General features: G+C 45.6%; 1 protein-coding gene across 7 annotated transcripts in view; it reads right to left on the reverse strand.

Annotated features, from left to right (window-relative positions):
• LOC122886169 (metabotropic glutamate receptor 7) overlaps window positions 1–21181 on the reverse strand; it is a 278435-nt gene that overhangs the window by 16611 nt on the left and 240643 nt on the right. The window contains exon 10 of one of the 7 annotated variants that reach the window (XM_044218169.1): window positions 18501–19316. The exons of the other annotated variants lie outside the window; for them this stretch is intronic. Within the exon in view, the coding sequence (XP_044074104.1) occupies window positions 19161–19316 (156 nt within the window). The 3' untranslated portion in view covers window positions 18501–19160. Of the gene's footprint in view, window positions 1–18500; window positions 19317–21181 lie in introns of those variants that run through there. 7 annotated transcript variants of the gene reach the window in all.

The following is a 21181-nucleotide window of genomic DNA, read 5'->3' on the forward strand; positions in this document are numbered from 1 at the left end:
GTTCGCCGGCTCTTCAGCGCGCTACTCCAAAACGTGTGAATCCTCAAACAACCTGCCGCCCGAGCGGACAGGCAGGAAGCAGCGCGGCAACGTGAACGGTTAAATAGCACCAAACCAGTAGGAGCGGGACTTCATTGGACCGTGGCCGAGGCTCCTGACACTCGTGTTAGTCCGTCAGAAGACACAAAGACAACAAGTCATCACAAATGTCCAAAATCCATCCCAGAAACGAGGACTTCCCCTCCATGTTATCGATCCGATCCGATGAGCTGAAAGCCGAGCGGAGCTGCAGGTCCAGGTGATAATTCACTGGCATCGACGCCAACACGCCGTCAGCTCATACACCGGTGTTGGTAATATATAGATCAATATATATATATATTGATTGCAGCCGCTGTAACTGAGCACGTCCACACTGAGCCGACTGATGTTTCTGTCTGTCCAGAGTTAAACTGCTGTCTTCTCCGGTCTCCTGAGAGTTAAAACTGCTGGCTGCTGGCTGTTGAAGGGTCGGACGCTGTGACGTTAACTTCCTGTCGTCTCTAACTTTCTCTGTGATCAATCATTTTAAGTATTGATCCGTCCGATCACACGGCTGCTGTCATTAACCTGGATTTCTGTTGCATTTGTCAGACAATAAAACAACAATTTGGTCAACCTGACCTGTCTGTCTCTCTGTCTGTCTCTCTCCTCACCTGTCTGTCTCGCTCCTCACCTGTCTGTCTCGCTCTCTGTCTCTCTCCACACCTGTATTGCTCCTCACCTGTCTGTCTCTCTCCACATCTGTCTCGCTCCTCACCTGTCTGTCTGTCTGTCTGTCTGTCTCTCTCTCTTCACCTGTCTGTCTCTCTCTCTTCACCTGTCTGTCTCTCTCTTCACCTGTCTCTCTCTCTCTTCACCTGTCTGTCTCTCTCTCTTCACCTGTCTGTCTCTCTCTCTTCACCTGTCTCTCTCTCTCTTCACCTGTCTCTCTCTCTCTTCACCTGTCTGTCTCGCTCCTCACCTGTCTCTCTCTCTCTTCACCTGTCTGTCTCGCTCCTCACCTGTCAGTCTCTCTCCACATCTGTCTCGCTTCTCACCTGTCTGTCTCCGTCTCTCCTCACCTGTCTGTCTGTCTGTCTGTCTCTCTCTCTCCTCACCTGTCTGTCTGACTCTCTCCTCACCTGTCTGTCTGTCTGTCTCTCTCCTCACCTGTCTTTCTCTCTCTTCACCTGTCTGTCTCGCTCCTCACCTGTCTCTCTCTCTCTTCACCTGTCTGTCTCGCTCCTCACCTGTCAGTCTCTCTCCACATCTGTCTCGCTTCTCACCTGTCTGTCTGTCTCTTTCCTCACCTGTCTCTCTCTCTCCTCACCTGTCTGTCTTGCTCGCTCCTCACCTGTCTGTCTGTCTGTCTGTCTCTCTCTCCTCACCTGTCTGTCTCACTCCTCACCTGTCTGTCTGTCTGTCTCTCTCTCTCCTCACCTGTCTGTCTGTCTCTCTCCTCACCCGTCTGTCTCCGTCTCTCCTCACCTGTCTGTCTGTCTGTCTGTCTGTCTGTCTCTCTCCTCACCTGTCTGTCTGACTCTCTCTCCTCACCTGTCTGTCTCTCTCCTCACCTGTCTGTCTGTCTGTCTGTCTGTCTCTCTCTCTCCTCACCTGTCTCTCTCTCTCCTCACCTGTCTGTCTTGCTCGCTCCTCACCTGTCTGTCTGTCTGTCTGTCTCTCTCTCCTCACCTGTCTGTCTCACTTCTCACCTGTCTGTCTGTCTGTCTCTCTCTCTCCTCACCTGTCTGTCTGTCTCGCTCCTCACCTGTCTCTCTCTCTCTTCACCTGTCTGTCTTACTCCTCACCTGTCTCTCTCTCTCTTCACCTGTCTGTCTCGCTCCTCACCTGTCTGTCTCGCTCCTCACCTGTCAGTCTCTCTCCACATCTGTCTCGCTTCTCACCTGTCTGTCTGTCTCTTTCCTCACCTGTCTCTCTCTCTCCTCACCTGTCTGTCTTGCTCGCTCCTCACCTGTCTGTCTGTCTGTCTGTCTGTCTGTCTGTCTGTCTCTCTCTCCTCACCTGTCTGTCTCTCTCCTCACCTGTCTGTCTTGCTCGCTCCTCACCTGTCTGTCTGTCTGTCTGTCTGTCTGTCTGTCTGTCTCTCTCTCTCCTCACCTGTCTCTCTCTCTCCTCACCTGTCTGTCTTGCTCGCTCCTCACCTGTCTGTCTGTCTGTCTGTCTGTCTGTCTGTCTGTCTGTCTGTCTCTCTCTCCTCACCTGTCTGTCTCACTCCTCACCTGTCTGTCTGTCTGTCTGTCTCTCTCCTCACCTGTCTGTCTGTCTCTCTCCTCACCCGTCTGTCTCCATCTCTCCTCACCTGTCTGTCTGTCTGTCTGTCTGTCTGTCTCTCTCCTCAGCTGTCTGTCTCTGATGCAGTTTTGCTGTTTGTTAACTGAAAAGAGGACGAAGAAGAAGAGAGGAAACATTTTTATGTTTCACTGTCGACAGACGTCTCTATTAAACCACCTACAAACAAACGCAGTGGACGCCAAAAAGCATTTTGAAAACGAGACAGTTTAGTGAAGACGTAGTGTAAAACCCACATCTGTGCTTCGGTTAGCGCCTGCACAACAAAACAAACAACGGCCAGCAGCGTTTCATCCAGTCGCACACCTCAGCAAAACATCTTTGATCCGATTTCATTAGTTAACTGTTGTGAAAGGCAGCGTTTGTGCATATCTCACGTCGTCAAAGGGTTTGATATCTTTTCTCATCTCTTCTGTTTGAAGAGTTCGTGTGTCAAATCGTCTCAGCTGGGAGCCGCGGCGTGGGCGCAAACAAAGTCCATTAATTAGACCTCCCTGGGATCCCTAAACAGGGGGGAGGACTGATTCTGACTCCGCTCTGGAGCAGTGACAGATACGATCAGTGTGGGAGGAGAAAACACTGCCGCTCAGTGTGCAGCATGCTGGGAAATGTGGGCCAGAGCCGGCGTTTGTAAGTCATCAGTTACACACTGAGGAAGCACAAACTACTTCTGTTCTATCCAGGTTTAGCTGCTGTCAACAAACGTGCAGTTAGAAGTGAACCTGGTGTTGCAGTGCCACATAGTTTTATTCCAATGAAAACCAGCTTTGGGCTAAACTCTTTCCTATTTCCATCATAATAATCTAAATAAAGTTACTATTATTATTATTATTATGGGCACATCCACGTGGGCTGAATGTACTTGCAGGAGGACAGTGTGTCATTTCATGAAAGCAATAGGAGGAACACAGCATTTGGCCCCATATGGAGGCAAACAAACCACAGTAACAACAATTATGTAATGAAACAGTCTCCCAGCAGTGCGGAGCGTAATGATGTGTCTGCTCAGCTGGATGTCGGAGATATAAGGAAAATATAACAAAGAAAAGAAACAAAAATATCCCATCCGTGTGATTTCCAGCCAGAGAAGCTGCACTTAACAACAAACGACGTGATGTGGAATATTTACGCTCACGTGAGCTTTGAGTTGTAAACATGAAATGTAAGAAAATCGATGGATGGAGCAAAATAAGAGGTGAGACAGGACAAGAGAGGAAGCAGAAATCAAATGGTAAGGAGAGAATATATAACTTCAGAAAGGCAGAAGAAGTGCGGTGAGGAGGAAATGAGATCCATATAGGAAAAGGAGAAAAAGATAAAGGAGGGGAATGCAGCGGAGGAGAAGAGATGCTGATTTGTTGAGGAACCTACATCCACAGCAGAAGTTAAAAGAGATCCTAAAATGTCTGCTCAGAGGGAGGAAACCCTTCTGCCGGGTGGCAAAGGAACCAGCTGCGGGGAGAGGACGAGAGAGAGCGAGCTCTGCCTTCAGGCCTGGCTCGCCAACACGTGTAACGGCGGCGTCACGTTCGGTTTTAAAGGGTTTTCTAATCTATTCGTTCATCGCACGTAGAGTCGATCTAAATAAACCAGCCTCTTTCTGTAATTTGAGTCAGTCCCTGAGACATCGTTAGGATACTGGAGTCGAAGCGGTGCATGATGGGGTTTTCCAGCTCAGCGAGTCGTGCTGCAGGTCGGGGCCTCGGCTGTGACGAGCTCCGCATGCTTGATGGATGCTGGACTGAATTTCCATAAAGGAACCTGTGTTCTCTGACCCAGATACATGCAGTCCTGTTCCAGCTGCAGACGACTACTTTAATATTCCTGCGTACATATGCATGCGCGGGTCACGGACCATGTGAAATATTACAATTCAGATTCAAACAACACAACGTGCACAAAATGGAAATCAGTTACAGAGACACGAGCAAAGGCTGAAAGCACTAAATTAAATCTCGCAGCCTTCAGTGGATAAAAACATAATGGAAAATAACAGACACATCACATGACTTTATTAATTATATGTTATTATTTTATATGTTTTATATCTTTAATGATCATCTCTATCATTTGGAAGAACACATGTTGAGTTCAACTGCTAAGTGATTTATTTCTGTTCAACTTCTTAATGTATTTTCTCTTTTTATGTCTGTAAAGCACTTGTCAGGATATATTACTAATATTATTATTAATAAAGTGAAAGTGTTTTTAGTACCAAACTTCTTGTTGTTGTCCCTGCGCCTCCACTGGACGTTTCATACTGAAGAGAAAGCGTCTTGATTTGTCCACCTGCGGACGATCTTCTGTCCCTCAGAAAGGGGAGGGGCAGCGGCAGCGGCAGCCACCAACAACTCCCTCAATGTACATAAAAGCACACGAGTGCTGTTTTAAGACAGAAGCGGGAATAAATGTGAATCTAGCCTTTAAGCTGGAGAATTCACGCATTTTTCACCACTGGGGGGCGACACGATGACTGCCCATCAGGGTCCTGCCTGCCTGGAGCTCTTACTTGGGCTCTGAGTGCCGTCCCTGATGGGCGATAACGGCTCCTGCTGTAGCGCAGAGCAGAGTGCCTGTCCCTGAAGGCCACGCGGGGGGAGAGGTTGTCCCCATGGGCTCTCTGGGACATATAACGACTGTCCCCGCGAGGTGCTTATTGTTCCTGTTCAGCCCTTTGTGGGTTAAGACGGTCGTCCCAGAGGACCTCTGTGGCCCCCGGCTGATGAATGATTATTCAAGTCTAATTAATATCTCCGAGGACACGGCCTGCTGCTGTCGGGGGGAGCACCGGCAGTGTTATGGTACCTGTGTTTAGATTTATTGCAGGCGTTTAGGATATTCACTGTGAATATTTGTCTCTAATAGCTCCACTCTTGTATTGTTACCCTCTTTTATTCTTCTGGCATAAAACATAAAGACTATATATCAAGTCAAGGGCAGACGCGGGATAAAACAGCCTTCTGATCCGGCTGAAAGCTTCACAAAGAGTATCTGTATGAGAACAAGAAGCAGGAATACAGAACGCTGCGTATTAAAATAACAGAGCTATTACTCTGCGTCAGACTCGTGTGTAGAGCTTTAAATAGAGCTCAACACAAAGTCAGCCGCCGTCAGATTATGGAGCCTTGTGGGCAACACTGATGACAGGAGAGCGAATGTGGAGAAACTGGGAGAGCAGTTAGAAAAAGAGTGAAAGGGAAGGAGAGAACATGTGGAGGAGGACTGAAGGGGAAACGTTTTCAAAAAGCCTAAAAGAGAAGAAGAAAGAAGCGTAACTGCAGCATTCAGAAGATTTCAGGGGAAATACTGTAAATATGAACAAGTGAAGATCTGCAACTGACGACGGTCTTCATTATCAGTGAATGTTCTGGTCTTTAAAAACAGCAGAGAACCCAACGTGACGTCTTCAGGTCCAGGTCCGAGTGGGAGGGGCTCCACCGGGCAAACAGCCAATCACAGAGCTTCAGTGCGCCGCTAACGCTGAGCTGAAGCTAAAGATCGGATTTACAAATAAACTACAACTCTGACTGACTACTTCTCCATAGCAACAGCAGCTGAGGCTCATGGGTATTGGAGTACTGAGAGAAACCAGAGTGTAAATAATTTCCTCTGGTGCTCAGAACAAACACCTGTGTGAAGGTGACAGTCGTTTTCTGAGCCAGCTGCAGTCATTTCAGGTTTTTAATGCTCCATTTCCTGAAGTTCAAAATAATCATTAATCATCGATAATCATGAATTATTAATTCAATTTAATTTATTTAGCGGAATAACAGAAGTTATCTCACTGCACTTTTCCTACAGTCTTTACAGAGACCCAACAATTAAAGGACTGGAACCAAAGTCCTGCAGGACGAAGGCCGCTGTGGGTTTGATCTTCGACCGCTTTAGCTTCGGTCACTTGGTTTCGTGTCTTTAAGCAAACAATCTGCTGACAGTGAATCTATTTCAGCTGTTTTAAGTTTGTCGTCTGTGACTTTAATGAAAGACATCGTACAGTTTAGTGATCCACTGGAGGGGAGATGGGGGGGTGACAGGGCTGCGGTAGGGAAAGAGTTGGAGAAAGAAAGAGGAGAGGAGGAGTGGTGAGAAAAGGCTAAGTGGGATGAGACAGCCGTGGAATAGTGAGGGCAAAGACAGGTCTGGAGAGAGAGCTGAAAATGATGAATGAACGAGGGAACAGGTGAGGGGGGAAAGAAAGAAAGGGAGAGGACAGGAGAGGTTGGAAAGTTTTTCTTCAGCTTCGGACGGCAGCGGAAGATTGATGGCAAAGTCACAGAGTGTCGTTTATGATACAAAACCACGTTGAGCGGAGAGAGATGGATGAGAGGAGCGGTGGGGAGGGGTGAAAGGTTGGAGCAGGAGGGGGGGGGGCGTCAACACAAAGAAAAGCAACGGAGGGTACGAGTGAGGAAGACAAAAAGAGACGAGAGCCTCTGCCGTCGGTGCAGCAGACCGCAGAGCAGGACCGGTCTGCACGAAGGCAGCGACTCACTGAGCGACGCTGTGCTGGGATCAGTGAAGCTCTCCGCTGACGTCCATCAGTTTACTGATGCGGACGCTTCAGGGCGTCATTAAAGAGCCGTGTTCCTTCTGAACGCTGGATGAACTGCCCCCTCCCCCTTAAAGTCCCCGAGCTTTACTATGAGAACCACCTCATCCACTGGGGGGGGGGGCACTAGGCCTGACCGAGCTGTGAGTGGGTGGTGAGTCTGGTTTCGAATGCATCTTTTCACTTTGCGAAGGGTTGGAGCTAAAAGAGGGACGTTAAGTTGCTCTTAAAAGCATGGCGGAGCACCTGAGTCACTATCTCTGCAGAAGTGTTTACTTCTACCCAAAGGGAGGGGTCTAACACACACATCTGTGCATCCAGATGTCATTCAGATGAATAAAAGCTAAACGCAGGGTCCCGACTGTGTCTCGGACTAATTATATTCTGCGGTAAACACACCTGCTCCTCCGGCGAAGTACAAAAAGAAGGTTTAGCTCCAAAACAAGCGAACCCGCTGTGATTAAAGGTACAAACAATATTCCGCCGTTTGGATTAGGAGCTGATGTCACACCAGTTAAAAACATTTGATTTATGCTCCTCTACAAATGAATTCGAATCAGAGCAAACTGACAATCCGGCATAAATGGTGTTTGCGTTTTTAAAAGAGCTTTGAAAACACATCATCTATAAAACAATAATGACTTTGCCATTAGAGGCGTGCGTGTGCATCGAGAGGTCCGCAGCGCACACATCACGTTCTGGCAGGTTCTTTTTCATTTCACTGCAGGTGAACAGCTCAGCAACAAAAGGCAATTTACAGCAATCACTGTGTGTGCATATAGTATCATTTGTGTAATCGACTGCATTGAAAATGCAATAAAGGCTCCATTGGAGAAGGAATTTGCTTTCATTAAGGGACCACAAATATCAGGGATGTGATTTTAACGGCCTTCTCCCACCGCTCACCGACGGCAACGAAACAAAATGAAAAAGATCAAGAGATAAAGTACAAAAGCTGTTTTTCATTTTAGCCAGCATTAATTAGCGATCAGTCGCTCGGTCCGCACCAGAAACACGCTACTAGTCGGTCAAACTAATGAATATTTTATTAATGTACAGCGCTGGTTAGCCGTTGCGTCTAAGATAGTGGACTAGTCTAAATTTAAAGGGAACTCAGTCGTTAGGAACATCCCTAACACTAACGTCGGGATATATACAGCGTGTCTACGGGAGGGAAACTGAGACGTAACTACTTTCAATGGAAACAGACGAGATGTCGTTTATAACCGGTCGTCAGCATGAATGATGGACTAACTTTCTTGTAATCAGAAAAAGTAATCCTCAAAAAATGCAAATAAAGTCCGTATTTCATCACTGAGCATCGTCAGACTAAAGAAACACAAAGCTGAGTTCAGCCACAAAGCATCAAAACGTGGCGGCCAAACAGCTCGAAGCTATAAAATGGACGTCTGCTCCGCCGCTGAAAGGCGTCCTCACGTAGAGCCTCGCATGTCCCTGTCTCTGCTGAGACCTGAGACCTGGACGCAGCATCTGCAGCTCTAAGACAATAAGAGATGTATATTCTTTCTTGTTGCCCTCACACACACACACACACACACACACACACACACACACACACACACACACACACACACACAGCTCGACACATTGTGTGAGAACAAGCAGCAGCATGATTAATGACATGGCCATATACAGCAGCTGGATGTGTGTGTGTGTGTGTGTGTGTTTGACTGTGTTTTTCTGTGTGTTTTTCTGTGTGTGTGTGTGTGTGTGTGTGTGTGTGTGTGTGCTGTATGACAGTATGTGTGTGTGTCTGTTTGTCAGTGGTGGAAGAAGCACTCTGAAGATACTGTAGTACAAATACAAAAAGTCCACACCAGTATTATCAGCGTCACGCAGTTAAAGTACACAAGGAGTGTTTGTGTGCGTGTGTGCTGTATGACAGTATGTGTGTGTGTGTGTGTGTGTGTGTGTGTGTTGACCTTGCCAGTGTGTAGTTTGAGCCTTGAGAGGCTGTGTGTGTGTGTGTGTGTGTGTGTGTGTGTGTGTGTGTGTTTTGTTCTACGCTGAGCTTCTTATCTGCATTAACTGTTAAGCAGAGCAGAGACACACCACACACACACACACACACACACACACACACACACACACACATCACGGCATATAATCAATACAGCGTCGTCAGGGAGTCGGGGGGAAGATGTTGACGGCGTGTTTAAGCAGATTACACGTGTTGGATAGCAGGTCGATGTGACATCAGCGGCCCCCCGCCTGAGCGTTACAGCAGGTGATCTGACAGGGGTTAAACGGCTGCCATCGCCTTTGTTAGCTCTAAATTCGTGACGCAGCCCCCCCCCTACATTTGCATTTTAAACATTTTGCTTCTTTTTTAAAGTAATTTGACCATGAGTGGACTGATTCCGTCTCGTTCTTCTGTTTTTCTGCGCAGACAATCTGCTGACGGACACTGTAATCACAGCAGCCGTCTACACAGGCAGCCTAAGGGTTAACATTTCTCCCACAGAGCTGCAAGCCGAAGGGAATTTTTGTGCCAACACATATGATAAAGTCCGGTCTGGATTAATGACACGAGGATCGACAGTGACAGTAAAAAGACTTCTGCTCTGCAGGGACAGGCTGAAAACCCGAACCAGCTCAGAGGCAGCTGGTCTGTGAACCTGCTTTCCAAATGCAATCTGAGATCCTCCTCCTGGTGTAAAAAGCTCTTCATAGCTCCACAGTGCACATCAGACCCGGCAGGTGTCTCAGGTCGTAAGGCCCCAGCCTCGTCCGCGGGTCCGGGGAGGTACCATTTAGCATTTATGCACCTCAGGAATGGAACAGTTCGCCTGCTGATGACTAAAGACCTTTTTATTCAGTCTAGCATTTTCTTAAAGATATTAACCTGGGCCTTGGTATTGTTGTTCTTATATATATATATATATATATATATATATATATGTTTGTATGGATGTGTATAAATGCACATATTTGCCTTTTTGTTTTGTTGTTTTATTGTCATCTGAAGGTGAAGGACAGAAGCTGCTGCTCTGCTTTATCTCTGCCGCCTGTGTAGACAAAGTTTTTATTGACTGGGTTTAGGAAGAACTCAGGTCATATTTTTATGGCTTCACAAGACAAATACACTTTTTAACATGCTAGGAGAATCTCGTCAAACGGCCTCAAGACGTCTGTCTTCGTTGCGTTTAGCCGTGTTTAGCAGGTGACACCAGAAGGGAAAGGTGTCACTTTCAGACCTCAACATGAGTTTAGTATTCGGCGAACGTCTCTACTTTCACATTCATTTAGCACTAATCACCGCTCACTGTAAGGTCGCCTTCAGCCCACTGATGTTCTCTGGCTCGCACACATCACTGACAAAAACATCGAAGCACGCGCTGAATAAACCTCCGAACGTCAGCCAGTAAGGACAACGTTTCGTTTGGGTTAGAAAACGTCCTGTACACCGATCTCCTTCGCTGAAACAACTAGTATATGCAGGTTTTTGTAAACATCTTCCACGAACAAACTGTGTGAGGAGAGCTTTTCTTCTGTCTGACCATCAGCCACATCAACAGCAGATCTTCTTTTAAAAAGTCCCAAAAAACGCTGAATCTGATGACTGTTGCTTTGGTTGTTGTTGTTTTGGAGCTTTTTGATTGCTGACTTTCTGATCTTTATATTTGGCTCGTGCTGCCTTTTCTCGTTGTATCGATTCTGTGTGTGGATCTCAGGCTTTGTGGGCGCTGATGGGGATCCAAATAAAGAATAAAGAATGAAGTCGGCCCTCTGGATTCTGTATCGGGGCACACTCGGACTCTTCCCCGGACTCGCCGTCTGTTTGATTGACAGCGTTAGAAGTTGACTTTGGAGTGACTTCTGCTGCGTACTGACTCTTCTACCTGCTTCAGTCTCTCCTTCTGTCTGCCTCCCTTTATGTCTTCATCTCTTCTCTCTGTTACATCAGAAATAATCTTCATCTCGCAGCAGCCCAGGAGCTGCACCCCCTCTTCCTCTGCCGCAGCCTCTCGTTGCATTTTGAATATTCTTCTTCAGCTGTAACACTCTCATCTGCTTTCGATACACAGCACGGTGTCCAGGCATGCCGCTGCATTTTGCTCTATATTTTTGTATGCAAAATAGTCAAGTCAACTTTATTTATATAGCAGCACACCCTCTATCCTCAGACCCTCGATACAGAAAAGGACAAACTCCCCCCAAAACACTTTTAATGGGGGAGAAAAGGAAGCTCAGGAAAGTCAGAGGAGGCTCGCTCTTCCAGGACGGACAGACAGGAGACAGAGTAGACAGAAAGAACAAAAGTCAAATTAAAACACTGAAACATACAATCAAAGATTTAAATGATAAGTAGCAAAGTGTTCATCCAGTCTACCTCCTCCCCAGTCTGAAACAGTGAGGCGTGGATGGAAGCTTAACTCATGTGCATATGCATATGAGGAAACCTTCACTTCTGTAATGTCGCACGGTCTATATGAGGAAATCCCTCAAAAAATAAAACATAATAAGAAACGAGACCCTATATGTTCCATTTGACCGGCTGTAATGAAGCTGGGACAGGTGGCATCCAGCCACGGGGACGCTCACCGTCATCGAGCGATCCCCAAACATCTCTCCTCCTCTCTCCGTCCGACCTCCATCTCCTGCAGCTCCTTTTGCTCGACAAACACGTGCCCAGGTGTTTCCTTTACTGTGACGTCTCTTTCCAGGGGTTTCATTAAAATGATCCGTAAGCACATTTACTATTTCACTGTGAACACGTGCAACTGTACTGTCGGCTCAAATGGCTCAAAACAATCAGCTCCATATTTCCATTTAGATGCTTGAAAAACAGGAAAGCTGCTCGACAGTTCAAAGAACAGTCAAAGACCCAGCGGACGTACAGTAACACAGCCCCGACTGTCTCCAGACGGGACTTATGTGAGGCTGCTGCTCAGCTGCGCCCCAACCAAGAGGTCATGTTCCTTAGCTTGGCAATAATATTAAATACAACTTCAGACCACAGGCAGCAGCTGTGTGTGTGTGTGTGTGTGTGGGGGGGAACTGTACGGTGGCCCTGAAAGCTCAACACACTGTTACGTTTTCTCTACATGTCCAATATTTTTATTCAAATGGTCACAGAGATGCGAGTGAGAACCAGTGAGGCCAGTCGGTCATGGGGCATGTTTCTGAAAAGCTGTTTTTCTCAGCAGCACAAACTAAACTCCACTCACTTGTTTTGAGTCGGGGTGAAGGCAGAATCTCATTCAGGTGAAGCCAAAACTGTGTGCACGACTACCACGAGCCGTAAGACAGAAAATAGATGGACTGCGCTTGTAAAGCGCCTTCTAGTTTTCCGACCACTCAAAGCGCTTCACGCCACACACCACATTCACCTCATTCACTACATGTTTGTGCTGACCACACTATTTATGCAGTGTTTTAGTCTGGACCAGAGTGGCCAACACGGCCCCGCCTGGAGCCAGGAAGCCTGGCAGAGGACGGTGGACAGCCAGCGGCGAGGAGGAGTGGGAGTACAGCAAGGCAGAAAACATGAGGGGAGGAGGAGGAGGAGAGACAGGTGGAAAACAAACATTAACGGATGCTATAAAATGCATGCTGCATGAAGAAATGATATTAGCATTGCAAATACTGTCCTCCCCTCTGCCTCCTTCTTATCCCCCTCCACCCTACACTCTCGTGTCTCTATGCCCTCCATCCTGTCTCTATACACGAGTGGATCCACCTGGAAAACATACAGTTAAATCAAGTTGGACGGTGGCAGTTTAAGCCTTGATGACAAGAACAAGTCTCCGCTGTTTGACCTTGGCATTTTGCACAAGATGTTGGACTCTCCTGGGAAACGAGCTATTCTGTGGGTCGAAGGAAGACTCTTCCTCTGCTGATTTATTCATGAAGTACTAACATATCACAGTAGATTCTGTCCTCACATCTCTATGCAGGAGACAAAACCACGACGGCAACACAGAAACAGCATTAGGACATCACAGTGTACAAGAACTCTCCATTAAAATAAATGCCAATAAAACTAAACAGGGCCGCCCCGTGACGATGAAACACTTCTAGTTTCTGGGATCATTTCTGTTTCCATAAATCATGTGTGTGCATAGCACGACATCATTCAATTCAATTCAATTCAGTTTCATTTATATAGCGCCAATTCATAACAGAAGTTATCTCACTGCATGTTGAGCAGCAGTCGATAGCAGCCATTTGTCATTTATCTAAAATATCAGCAGTAACCAGGCAGAGGATCAGGCCGCCTTAACGTTCGGGAAGTCGTCTGTTCATACATGCGCTTCTTGTTTCCACTCCTTCACTGAGGGGCTGACTCATGCAATGTGATGGGAAATGTAGGAACCCAGGGACTGAAGTAGGCAAGGAAGGCTGAGGAAACATGGGAACCAATGGGAACCAAAAGTACGTGGACACCTGAGCAAAACTCGAGACTGTCCTCCGCAGAAAAACCCCAGCGTCAGTCCTTTACGCAAATTCCCAGAAACAACATTTGTTTACGTTTCAGTGACAGCGCCCTCTAGTGGTCGTAGGGATTCTCACTCTGGTGACGTCTGAGACACAGAGTCCATAACCATAACCGCCATCAATCACTAACCTTAACCATGAGGTTATTATTGTAACCATGGCAACTAGCGTCCCCTGACCTGAACTGAGTACTTATTTTAACCCAAACCACAAGCTTTCTCTAAACCTAACCGAGTCGTTTCTGGGCCTAAATCTCTCCAGACCTCGACCACAGCTGTGTCAGACTGACGACGTCGTCCTGCTGGTAGCGGCGTCCAATCAGAAAACAGGGAAGTTACAAACAATGCATTGTAGCGTTTAATTTGAGTTATGGACACCCGACAATTGCATCCATATACAACCCAGGAAATGACGTTTCCACAACTCTAATCAGCTTTGAGTGAAACCACAAACACCATCCGAACTACGTTTGTTTCAACATGACGAGGGAACGTTTGCAATCTGGCAAGTCGCAGAGTGTTGATACTGAACGTTACAGTAAAATGTTAACTGACGCATTTCATTTGTTTTCCTCCAATATCAGCTTTATAAAACCTTTTAGTGGTTCTGTTTGGTTACTCACAGCACTTGGTTATGGTTCAGGAAAGATCATGGTCTTAAATATTCCAAACGTCCACAGTGACTTTAAACAATGTGTTTTAACACTGAAACACTGAAACCAAAGTGCTTTTGTTGCCTAAACAAAAGGCTCGAGTCTGTTTTTAGCCTCAAACTTTACTTTGTTTGTGTGGCTGCAGTTTTGTTGTCATTTGATAAAAATACCAATTCAAGGTAACGCGACTTTTTGTAGAATGTGATATGAAACTTATTGCAGGATATGTATGAACTTGAGTTACTCCAGAATATGTTGATTTTCCGTCCCGGCTTTGTGAGGCAGATGTGTGATCTTCATTCACAAACACATCTCACCTTCCCGTTGAACATGCTGTGTGTCACCTGGGACCTGAAGCAGATTCTCTCAGTGCTAAATCCTGAATGAGTCTGCCGTCGCATTCACATCAGAGAATACACACAATATACCTCTGTTTCATTTAGATACAGAAAATCCCTTTTCAGGGTAAAGCAAACGGCTTTTATCAATATGAGAATAGCACACAGGAGCTAATCCCTCTGCATTATTTGATATTACAAAACCTGCTCTATAGCACACAGAGGTGGCTGTCTGTGTGTGTGTGAGTGTGTTTAACGGAGACTTAAAAAAGTAGATTTTTGTGTAGAAAACAAGGTGCAGAAGTTTGTTTGAGGCTTAGGAAACTCGTGAAATAACGTAAAAATGCACGAGCCACTTATCTGAGATGAAACGTACGTACGTGGGCGCACAAGCTTCATGTATTCTGATTAAAACTGAACAGATTTTGCTGCCTGCGTGTGTGATTCAGATATTCAATAACTCAGCTCCTGTTGCAGTTGGAGCCGAGGCACTTTAGCCTTTCGAATCCTCTGACAAAGGAGAGACACGTCAGATGTCGTGTATCGGTCGATAAAATGATACATCACCTCTAACCCGCCTGAAAATAGAAATCCTGGTTTAGAAGGAAAAGCCGGTGACTCACCGTCTCCTCTGACGGCGTTTATGGCAGAAAACATTTGGCGGGCCACAGTTACATTTTACATTTAATGCATTTAAATAAAGCTCTTCTTAGTCAGAGGGATTACTGAGAACAAGTTATGTAATTTTGCTTTATTGTTGTGTGATAATGCAGTTATCAGAACTCTTGTCATGGCTGTGCTGGTGTGGACAGACTGCCCGAGTCATCTCTTTCAAACTTCTTTGGCCCCATATGCAAGAGTCTCGTATCAGATCAAATCCAGATGAGATTTAAGACTCTGTCAGTCCGAACTCTGCGTCTCTGTTGGCCCCAAATCTGATTACAGGCTTTGTTTTCTGGGCTGCGTGTAAATCCGGGTCGGTCCTGACCTGAAGCCGTTTGACAGAAACAGAAAGCAGTTTAGTTACAACAACAACAGCAGCGAGCCAACAGCTGTCCATAAGCTGACACAAACACATGGAGGAATCATATCTCTGAACTACGAGTTTAACTGCTAGGAATGTCTGGAGCGGTTCGTCCTCGCTGCTTCAACGAGACGGAGAACAAACGGCTCATTTCAGTGAAACTTCAGCTGCAGACTGCGGCTGCATTAACAACATCAGACAGTCGGAGGATATTATGACCGATGATTCCCTCTGGTGAATATGTACATCCACACACAGTCTCTCCTCTCGTCACAGATGTCTGAGTGTCAATATACAACTTTAATTGCACATTTAATTCCCAAATAATTCAAATATCAAGCCTATTAAACGTTTTTACGGCTGCTGGCCGTTCCAACATTACACAGGGATCTATTAGACTATGCGGCTCTGGGATTTTAATATCTTCTTTAAATGAGTCTATTTCATGTTCCTGTGCTTTGCTGTTGTGATATGAAATGAAATATTGCAGCAGGTTCCAGCAGATATATAATAACTCCACCCTGCTGCTAATCTTATCGTCTCCAAACCCACTGTTGTCATGTTTACCTGTCGGTGATCCTTAAAACACCTTTATTGTGACTCATGCGGCTGTTCTTTTCCGTTCAGTTTTAATGGAGTTCACACTTTTGTTTCCTTCTTGATTTCATTTTTCGTTGCTTTGCTTGTGTGTGTGTACACGCACGAGTGAGTTCTCTCTCCATTCATTAGTGTCAGTTACTTCTAAGTGCTGCACTTGGACTGTGTGGGAGGATATTTGTGCCTCTCGTGCCCCCCCCCCCGTCTCTTTCTAGCTCTTCGTTCCTGCCTTCATGCCGGCTTTGCTCTCCGCCTTGCTGTCTGCCAGTGTGTATGTTTGCATGTGGAAGTATTGCGCTTCAGTGTGTCCATGCATGTGTGTGTGTGTGTGTGTGTGTGTCTGTATATTCTGTGTGTGTGTGTGTGTCTGTATATTCTGTGTGTGTGTGTGTCTCTGTATATTCTGTGTGTGTGTGTGTGTCTGTATATTGTGTGTGTGTGTGTGTGTGTGTGTGTATATTCTGTGTGTGTGTGTGTGTGTGTGTGTGTGTGTGTGTGTGTGTCTCTGTATATTTTGTGTGTGTGTGTGTGTGTCTGTATATTCTGTGTGTGTGTGTGTGTGTCTCTGTATATTTTGTGTGTGTGTGTGTGTCTGTATATTCTGTGTGTGTGTGTGTGTGTGTCTGTATATTCTGTGTGTGTGTGTGTGTGTGTGTCTGTATATTGTGTGTGTGTGTGTGTGTCTCTGTATATTCTGTGTGTGTGTGTGTGTGTGTGTGTGTGTGTGTGTGTGTGTGCAGGGCGAGCAGCTTCTTCCTCTCTCCTCATTTGTATTCTGCTCGTCTGTGGCCAGGTAGGTAATGACAAGCAGCAAAGGCCAGGATGTCACTGCTCCACTCAGCTGCTGACGTCAAGCCTCTGCACGCACACACACACACACACACACACACACACACACACACACACACACACACACACACACACACACACACACACACACACGTGCATATTTGCTGTGTGTGTTTTCTTTCTCTCTCTCTCTATTATATCTGTTTGGTATCTGGATATTTATGTCAGCAGAAGGAATGAGGCAGTCTTTGTCGGTGCTCAGGAATATAAAAACCATAATGTCAAAAAATATATTGATAGTGCAGCATGAAAAAAGATTAAAACATTAATGGCTTTTGTCACTCCTGTTTGGGGAATAATCATGCTCTAACTTCTGGAACTACAGTTCCCTTAATGCTTTGGGGACTGTAAACAGGAAGTATAATGTTGCCATGGTCTTTGTTTTTTTAACCTGTATGTGTTCACCTGTAGTCAGACTGTCCCGTCAGAGCAGCCGAACCAGCAGTCAGCAGCTCCTGTCTGCAGTGGACCCGTGGACGGACAGACAGCTGTCTCTGGATCACTGTGAGACTGAAGGAGACTTAGAAACAGCAGGATTCTCAGGCAGGTTCTGCAGCCGCTTTCTTCTCTGCTGTCTCAGTGGAGTTATGGACGTTTATTCTGGACGGATGTCATAATTATATCCTTGAACAGTGTAAGTCACTGTTTCATGGAGTTATGACTCTGAGAAGCAGGAGTGTGTCAGGAGTCTGTCTCTAAGTGTACTCCACGAGCTGGTATTCACTGCTGCAGCGCCACCTGCTGACAAACTACAATAACTACTTCCTGTCGTTACAGCGCCTGCGTGCAGCTGCCCTGTCACCCCACAGCGTTTGTCTGATTACAGTGCCCGCAGGCTGACGAGTGACGTGGAGACGTTCATCAGCACCTGCTGTTATGAACGTGTGTGATGCTCTGCTGACTGCTCGAGGGTTCAGGGTTCGGTTCTGTTCATTTCTGTAAAATGGGAATTTTTATTTGGATGCTAGTGTAAAATGTTTAAATAAATAAACTCCCTCTAGATGAGACCTTCATCCTAATGAAGCTGCCTCTCTCCGCCTTGGATTCGACATCACTGAAGGAAAAAAGCCTTGCAGCCATCCGAATACCTATCTGACACATCCACATATAGCGCTCCTGTTTCAGCCTCTCTTCGTCTATGCTGTCCCCCCCCTCCCTCCCCCACAGATCACACTGTGCTTTCCTCCCTTTCCTCCCCAGTCTCCCAATTTACTACACCGCAGATCACTCTGTGCTTTCTTGCTTTATCTCCCCACAGATCTCTTATCTACCTCCTGCTTTCTCTGTCTGCTGCAAAGTCTTTTATCATCCCTTTCCTTTACAGATCCAACTCCTCCCTAATATAAAATAAATTACCATTCCTTATCTTATTTATGTGACCTTCTTAATTAAGAAACACCTGACACAAACGTTATTACTAATATTCAAACTTTCCTGCAGTATAAAGTGTTCCAGCTTCCTGTAGCTGCAATTTAGTGAAAGGGAAACTATTTTTAATTTTTAATAATGCAATTGTAATATGATTAGCTTTGCGGACGTATTTTATTATTATTTCTACTTCTATTAGTACTTCTATCCCTGCGTGCACTGACGTGACAGTGAGCAGCTGTAAGAGTTTCCCCTCGAGGATCAATAAAGTATTTCTGATTCTGATTCTCACTTCTTTAAGGTCTTATTGTAGCATTGTGTTGTTCTGAAGGGTTTGGAATAGAGAGTCAGTGTTTATATCACTTTCCATGAATCTAACTGCTCTGTGTGTTATTTCCACAGTTCTCAGACTATTGAGTCGCCAAACTGAAGCCATTTAAAAAGAAGCACCTTTCTCCCTCTTTCAGTAGTTGAAAAGGACAAAACAGTTTTCATTATATTTACCTCTGTATTCTTTTTTGTCCATAATGAGTTAGATTTGATCACCTTTAAGTTGTCATCTTTACAAATAATAGCTGCAAACTTGTCACCTTTTGGCGAAATTCACTTTTTGAACCAGCATGACTCGTGTAGATCAGATGAGGGGGGGCGACGCCCCGCCTGGAGGGGTCACAGATCCTGACCCAATGTTTGTAATGCAATGAGATGAGCTCCTTGCTTTCAGCTGCTGTTACTTGGACGCTGCCTTTTAGCTGAGCTCCAGTAGCGTTAGCTTGACTTTAGCTTCGCTTGCATCAGCGTCAGTATGCATTTTCCTCAGGACTCCGCTGACTGGCTTCTCACAGCACTGCGGTGCGGTTTGTTTGTGGCGGGAAAGCAACCAGGACAACCATGACAGCACATGTGTGATTTTAGCATGAATTCTAAAGTTAAACTACTATTAAATCTGTTGATTGTGAAGTGTTCAGGAAGTGGCATAATATCTACAAATCATTTGGTAACGTTTGGGGCATCAGCACACGGGTGCAGGGATTTTGGCAGTTCATTAAGTCCATTAGTGAGACACAGTGATCCTGCTGGGATATTTCTGTACAAGGCGCCTCTTTGTTGTAGCGTCTGCATCTGTTTGTCATTCACGAGCTCGGTCTGCAGAGAACACAAATAAACACATCAGAAGAAGAACCAGAATCTGATTTGTCCTCGTGGTTTCCTGATGATGCAGGACGACATCACTAAAACTGTCCAATCAATGAGTTTCCTGTCAGTCCACGTGACTCCATGTTCACGCCTCAGTGTAGGTCAGTGTGAACCTGAACTGAACTAACAATGGATCTTTTTGTTCCTTGGTCTGAACCAAATGAACCGAACCACCGGGGGAGAAAGCAGCTCAGAGTACCTTGTTTGAAAAACTGTCCAAAACCAGCCCTCTAGGAGAGGCTTCGCTGCACATGTAAGTCAATAAGAAAGTTAAACCCTTTCTTGATGAAGTGTGTGCTGTCGGAGCTGGTCTTTGCCCCCCCCTCACCGGGCACTGGGCAGTTAGGGCTTATCAGCTGCCTCTGTGGCCTGAAGCAGTTCAGGTGGACAAGTGTATCCCTGTGGACAGGACACAAGTCCATCAGAGGGGTTTACCCCAATCCATGTGCCAAGCAGAGAGGCTTAGTCTTTCCAAAGACTCTGCCAAAGATCAACCCCCAGAGCTCACAGTGTCAGGCCGGACACTCTTACCTGGACCGCTGATAACCCAAATGTCCTCCTCAGGGACGTGGGGAACAGCAGGCCCCTCTTAATCTCTGCCTCTGGCTGGGTTTACTGCTGTATGCCAAACCTTCACTCACTGGCAACTGAGGCATCAGAAGGATATTTGTACTTTAATTTAAATTCATGTTCATTGCATCAAGAAAAGCCTGTAAGCCTGACCTGACACAGTCACTGTCATACATTTCTCCATCTCACCTTTTCAAAACTCTTCACACAGTCAGCACATCGCTGTAGACTAATCTGTGGGACTCGTTTCATAACAGTATGTAAACGTTGAAAATGTGTAAATACACAGAGGTTTGCTGGTGGTTGAGAAAACAATTCATGAAGTTTGAAAGATGTCATCATTAAATGCATTTTGTGTCAAAACAAAGAGCTTATTAGAAGCATATTAGAGCATTTCTGATCCATTTCTGTTACACATACTGTAAGGTGGCACAAACACAGTTATATATAAACTATAAAATATATTGAAATATGGATATATGTAAACTCAAACTCCCAGGCCTCTGGTAGAGGACCCGAGATTGAGGATGACACATACCCCCCTATGGGGGGTGAGAGGGGGACTTATTATATATATAGTATATAAAACCGTGCAGTCCCTCATTCGTCCAGGAGTGTTCTATCGTAGAAAAGGTTTCAGTCGTAGTCATCTGGACACTGTTTTCAGAATCAAGACGTTTCGGCTTCCATCCGGAAGTCATTCTCAAGAGGTGAAAAAATGGGACGGGTACTAGAAAATCCCATTTTTTCACAACTGAAACCTTTTCTACTGCAGTATATAAAAGCTACTTTAAAAATAACAGTGATCCATATGGTACTGTACGTGTTTTTCTTTAGGTTGTGTTGTTGTATCGTACCAACAACATAGATCAGTATCAGTTATGATTGATAATTTTTCTTCTTCTTCTGCTTGTATCCTGTGGTGTACCTCAAGGCTCCATCTTAGGCTCATTTTCAGTTTATATGCTTCTACGAGACTCTCCATCAGACCCCCAGATCCTGGGCTCCTTTCTGCTCCTAACAGTTTACCTTCACCGTCAGATCCAAAGACCCACCTTTTTACAACTACAAATATGAAGCCGGTGATAAAACTGTTGTAGTTTTGTCTGTGACAGTTACTTACCTTATTATTTTATAAATATTTTATTTCAAATTTCTCTGTAAAGCACTTTGGTCAACACCTGTTGTTTTTTAAATGTGCTCTATAAATAAATTTGACGACTTATGAGTGACAAAGTTTTCTT

The sequence above is a fragment of the Siniperca chuatsi genome, linkage group LG2 (assembly GCF_020085105.1).
Source record: "Siniperca chuatsi isolate FFG_IHB_CAS linkage group LG2, ASM2008510v1, whole genome shotgun sequence".
In the NCBI taxonomy this organism is placed as follows: Eukaryota; Metazoa; Chordata; class Actinopteri; order Centrarchiformes; family Sinipercidae; genus Siniperca; species Siniperca chuatsi.